This window comes from Carassius auratus, chromosome 4 (assembly GCF_003368295.1).
Source record: "Carassius auratus strain Wakin chromosome 4, ASM336829v1, whole genome shotgun sequence".
In the NCBI taxonomy this organism is placed as follows: domain Eukaryota; kingdom Metazoa; phylum Chordata; class Actinopteri; order Cypriniformes; family Cyprinidae; genus Carassius; species Carassius auratus.
This window is the reverse complement of record NC_039246.1, coordinates 15,992,955-15,998,457: the sequence shown is the minus strand read 5'-3', so window position 1 is coordinate 15,998,457 and position 5,503 is coordinate 15,992,955. Positions and strand designations below refer to the sequence as shown.

Below are 5,503 nucleotides of genomic sequence, written 5' to 3'. Positions count from 1 at the left end.
GTACTTGCTAAATAATTTTGCATATTGAGAATGGCTTAGATAGGCCTATATTTGAGAGGGGACTTATGAATTGTAAAATATTTTCACAACACAACTGCAGTCTGACAGTGCAATTCAGTCAAACATCAATATGAGACATGTCTTGGCGTGGTTATTTTTGCTCACGCCTCAACCAGCTTGTGTCTCAGCTGAAAGTATCTGCTCACATTGAGTTGGACTGATTACAGAAAAACAAATGTCTCTTTCCTAAACTGATAAATGGTATCTGTTACTGCACAAACACCCTGTTTGTATCAAGTTAATGTAATACTAATGTAGCCTAACAAAGAATTAATTATTCAACCCCATATTTACAAACTGTATATGTGGTTAAATCGTATACTTTTGTATTTATTTGTCTCTGATGAACATAAAATGAGATTAATGAGAGGAGCATGAAAACAAAACGAGATCATGGAATGCAGCACTATCAAGTGCTGAATAAACAATTAACATCAATTAAACTATTATTATTTTGATGTTAGGAATCACTGTCATCAAAATAAGAAAATTAGCAAAATGACAGAAAGTGTGCTTTACTGTTACCATGGTACGTTTTAGTAATGGAGGGGGCGGAACTGTGTAAAAATGTTGATAATTGATATCTTGCAGCGGAAGGGTTTGGAGACAGACACCGAACATGGCGGCGCTCGGCAGCCGTGCAAATCGCTCAGAAAACGGCGAAAAACAAAGCAAATCTCCACTAGTATCTCCCCTGAAAGTGAGGGAACTTCTCAACGAAGGGGTCGCTTCGGAAGACTACGTGTTAAATTGGTAAGAGTTCCGCTGTAATTAGAAAAAAAGTGGCAAAAAGGTGAGAATGTGTGAGAAGAAAACGACAGGGGCGGTGCACAATTCAGCAAACGGAGAAGTTTTTACTGTAAACCTTGGTGGAACGTTGAACTGAAATGGTAGTTGTGTTTTTGAACGTGGGAGATGGTACAAAATAAACATGAACTGATGCACACTGCTAGTATGTATTGGGAAATCATCCATCTATAGAAGACTACCAGTTAGACTTTAGACTAGAAACAAACCACGTTACCAATCTACCTGTCAATCTGGTAGACCTTGTTAGACCAAAACAAACCAGCCACCAGCTCATCAAGCTGGTTTTTGCAGCATGGTAGTTGGAGCTGGTCTACCACCTTTTTTCAAATTAAAATCTTAAAATGTATTTTTCTGCAGAGTGATGCACGACTGATAGATGTTTTTGGACTAATGCATGCATTTTATTTCATGTTAGAATTAAATAAGTGCTGCAAAGGTACTTTGGTTCTATTTATGCCTGGAAAATATGGATTAACGGGAACATTGGCGGCATAGTTTATGCATAACACTGATTGAATTTCTTCCCCATATCTCAGTTCGCAGCAGGATCCAAATACACTGTCTCCAAATGGCCTTGGGAAAGCTCCTTGTGAAGCAGCAAACAAAGAAGCATTTTTCACCAGAGTGGAATCCTACTCGATATCCTTTTGAGTTGAGTTGAGTGGCTTGATGCGAGAAGCTCAGAAGCAGTTTCTGTTGCATAAACTGGTGTAAAGATTATTCATAAACTCAGTCCACTGATTCGTCTCTCATTCATTGCTTTTGCAAAATTCATCCTTAACCTAAGCACTGTCTGAAATGGGCTGGAAAGCCCCATGCTCTCTCGCCGCTCAGATGTGCGCGGTACGGCTGGATCAATGTAGACTGTGACATGCTGAAGTGTTCTAGTTGCCATGCTTTCCTCTGTGCATCAATCCAAGCAACCTTGGACTTCCAGAAATGTAAGTTTTGAAACCTTTGAAGTCCCTTCTTCCGACAAGAGTAGTCTGCTCTGATTGGTCAGCTCACCCAGTGCATTGTGATTGGCCGATGCACAAAACTCCGCATTTGAACATTCAGTAGCAAATACTTAAACTGATAACAAAACATTCTTTTATTAGCTGATTCAGAAGTGCCAGCTTGTCATAGCAAAGTCAGAATGACTTCCTGTCCTAGGTTCACGAAACGGTTGTCCATAAAATATGTTGCTGTTCTGTTGTAAGTAATCTTAAAGATTCCTAAATGCATCTACTTTCGTAAAAGCAAAATAAAGTGCTTTTGTTCTCGCCTAGATACACACAGCATCTCCCTGACATGACTGGTTTAACACTAACTGCGGTCACTGAAACCACGCCTGCGGGTGTGTTTGAATGAGCCGTTTTAGGGGGGCGTGGGAGTCTTAACTTTGATAAAGAATATCTCTTTGGATTTGAGACTTAGTCTTTGCAACTTTACAGATCTTCATTCACCAAAAGCTTGTAACACTCCAAAGAGAAAGGAAAATTTTAAATCGCATCATATGACCATTAATTTTTCTCTTTTTTTAGATGAAGGGCGGATTTCGGAGTTGCTACAGCAGCTTCAAACACAACATGAGAAATTCTGTTCCTGGCCAGATTTTCCATGTCCAGGTACTATCTTGAGAGGCCTACTACTACTAGTCTGTCTGAAATCTTAATCAGACATTTCTAGTAAATAGGGCGGTTTGTTTTCCAGATCGCTTCTGGATGGTTCCTGTAAATGAGCCTACGGTATTACTCAGTGCCTTTCTAGACCGTTACAAGAGTGCTTGCCTTCTAGAACAGCAGCTGCCTGCTATGAAGCCGGGGCAGCTAAAAGCCATGGTATGGTGTCTTAATTTAAAGGGAAGTCCAATGATAATTCTACTGTGCATTTGTAATTTTGTTGTTGTTTGTTTCTCAGACCTTGACTGAAGATGTAATAAGTGTCCTCCTTCAGCTGATTGAAGATGAACAAGTGAAGCAGGGTGGTTCTCTTTCTAAGGTCTCAACAGATCCATGCTCTGTACAGGTGGCAGCATGCATCATAGCTCTTTGTGGTTGGGCAGCCAGGTAAACATCCAACCAGTCACGTTTGATCCAGTCCTGGCAAATTTTCTGCTGAACATTTGTTTCACCTAACTCGTTCCGTGTTTCTATTTAGCCCGTCTCTCTACGCTATGAATCTGCCCATCCTCACTTGTTCTTACTGCATGAGAAAGGTAGGAATGTGGAACTTCTATCAAATGGACACCGTTTCAGAGAGCGAAAACCCTCCGCAGTCTCCAACATCTACTACCACCTTGACCCCATCTCAAGGCACAAGTGGGGAAAAGGGGACGCCCCCCTCACCATCCCAGTCCCCCACTCCATGTCGCATGAAGCTGCGTAGTCAAGACTCCACACGCTCTGAGCAGGTGGTTCTTTCAAATTTTGACATTATTCAGTATATCTGGATATAGTAAAGGTTTGTGTGTAATTTCTATACAAACAAAACTGGCAATGCCCATTATATTCCATTGATGTTCTACAGTCATAACCATCTAAGCCTTGTCAACATGCATGTAGATGGAGAGTACACCGTCCCAACTGGTCCACCGTGCCAGAAGCAGGGACTCGCCGATCCCACATGAGGAGCTTCCCAGCCCTCTGTCCAGGGGCAAGAGACCCATGACCCGCAGCAGGGGCCAAGGAGATAACCTGGCTCTGGATGTGCCCTCCAGTCCACAGCGAAAGACAAAACGGCCACGTCTCTCCTCTGCCAGTGGCCCTGTAAGGACAATCCATTATCTTTTTTTAAATATACTAATAATAACTTCTATTATAGAAATAATAATGTTTTACTATATTATTACTGTTATTATGATTGTAGAATGATATTATATTATCACATATATTTTTTCAGCATAACTCTATGTATTCTGTTTCTTTTATACACACACACACACACAGGGTCTGTTACTATTATTACTGTATATAAAGTTATTTTTACTCCAGAACGATTTTTATATTGCTATACATGCATGTTATGTTTGTTTCTACCTTGACAAACACTATATAGTTTTAAACACCATATCTAAGCACTAAAGCCTGTTTTGTTTTTCTCTTATAGGAAGGGCCCATGCACCGAAATGTGTTTGACCCAGTAGCCCAGCACAGAGACTGGTGTCCTTGGGTGAGTGTGGAAAGAGAGGATGGCGGTGAAGACGGCTCTGTCTTTGTTGGCTGTGAGGCTGAGGTCCCTCAGCCAGGCTGGAAAGCAGCGCTTGCTCTGTTCTTATCCATGAAGAGAAGCCTCAGTCCAGTCGGGGCCAGTCCATCTCAGGTGACCCAAATACGCCAACACTTTGCCAAAGCAATCATTTACATCGCTCTAATGCCCCATTTTTTATTATTATTATTTTTTTTATCCAGGCTCCTCATGACAAATCTAAAAGGGTGTTTTCGATATTCCGACAGTGGCAGGTATCTTCCCCATCCCAGTAGGTTGTTTCAGAAGGTGGACTGGGAAACGCTGGTGATTATTTTAGTGGTACGCTGTCCTTTGTAACAGTGGCGGTGGCTTTCAGATTGTTTCTTGATCAAGTGAGTCTTGTTTACAGAATTGGGTTTGGTTGGGAAAGGGAGAGTAAATTCACATGGATCAAGCGGCCCGTGCTGAAACACCTTGGGATGGAGGAGTGAAGCCCGATAGAGTTCTTCTCAGAAATTCCATTTTAGCACACCGTTTTAAATCTGGGCCTGTCCAGTCGGCATCAGAACATCAGAAGACTGGAGACTGACGCTTCCTACCTCGCATGCACAGCCAGATAGTCCTCACCACCTCCCTGGGTATGAGACTTCAAAGGGTTTTTAGGGAAAATTTTATTTAAATTTAGGGAAAGCTTTAGTGAAGCTTCATGAACTACACTGGAAGACGTTAGTTGTATCAATGCTTTTCACATAATAGTTTAGCTGAGGAGAACCAGTGTTTTCAGGTTTGTGTGTGTTTTCTGCAATGTCTAGGTAGGTATATTATATTTACTTCCATAAATGTGAATGGGATGAACAACATTTTTATCTCTCTCATTTTTTAAAGACGTTTCTCACCTTTATCATCTTATAGCCACATGCCAGCTGAAATGGATGCCATAATTAGAAAAGAGTGCCAATATAAATCATTTTGATTTTTGATTCACTTTCTCTGGAAGTACTGCTTGTAGTGCATCCATGCATGTTAGTCTTGTGCATGTCTGCCTAAATTTAATAAACATTTTCCTTTTGCTGGTTTTCACTATGTATGTCTTGTCATTATGCTGTCTCAAAGGGGTACTCCACCTTTTTAACCTTTGATTTCTATGACTTGTAAAATGCTATATTATTATTTAGTTATTATTAGTTATTTAAAAAATACAAATAAAAGAGGGGAAATGGTTTTATATATATATATATTAGTACCAGAATTGATCACTAAATCCGTTTAAATACAAATACACATAAATACAAAATAAATATGTTCGGTAAAACAACAGCTTTTATATTAAAGATAATTGCATTGTAGTCATCCAAGACTACAATTTTGCAAATATACTACAAATGTGAGTCGTCCGCTGTTTATGACGTCACCCGAAACACCGCATAGAAGGAGGGGGACACCTTTCGTCGAGTAGACGTGA

The 5,503-nt window shown here is 40.4% G+C and overlaps 1 protein-coding gene across 2 annotated transcripts; it reads left to right on the top strand.

The window, feature by feature from the left end:
* The first annotated feature begins 640 nt into the window (after nucleotides 1-640).
* On the top strand, nucleotides 641-5,124 carry LOC113060597 (nuclear-interacting partner of ALK-like). Of its 2 annotated transcripts, XM_026229662.1 has the most exons (11): nucleotides 641-813; nucleotides 1,407-1,509; nucleotides 1,661-1,811; nucleotides 2,397-2,480; nucleotides 2,566-2,693; nucleotides 2,773-2,921; nucleotides 3,013-3,265; nucleotides 3,417-3,620; nucleotides 3,961-4,173; nucleotides 4,263-4,365; nucleotides 4,451-5,124. In XM_026229662.1, the coding sequence occupies exons 1-10, from the start codon at nucleotides 680-682 to the stop codon at nucleotides 4,332-4,334; spliced, it is 1,491 nt and encodes a 496-aa protein (XP_026085447.1). In that variant the 5' UTR covers nucleotides 641-679; the 3' UTR covers nucleotides 4,335-4,365; nucleotides 4,451-5,124. The 2 variants fall into 2 exon arrangements, with proteins under 2 accessions (XP_026085447.1, XP_026085437.1); XM_026229652.1 differs by having other exon boundaries at nucleotides 4,263-5,124.
* Nucleotides 5,125-5,503: the final 379 nt, after the last annotated feature.

Coding starts and splice junctions, on each gene's coding strand:
- LOC113060597 (XM_026229662.1), top strand. CDS start 680: ATGGCGGCGCTCGGCAGCCGTGCAAATCGCTCAGAAAACGGCGAAAAA. Junction 2,481..2,565: donor GCCAGATTTTCCATGTCCAG/GTACTATCTTGA, acceptor TTTGTTTTCCAG/ATCGCTTCTGGATGGTTCCT. Junction 2,922..3,012: donor CTTTGTGGTTGGGCAGCCAG/GTAAACATCCAA, acceptor GTTTCTATTTAG/CCCGTCTCTCTACGCTATGA.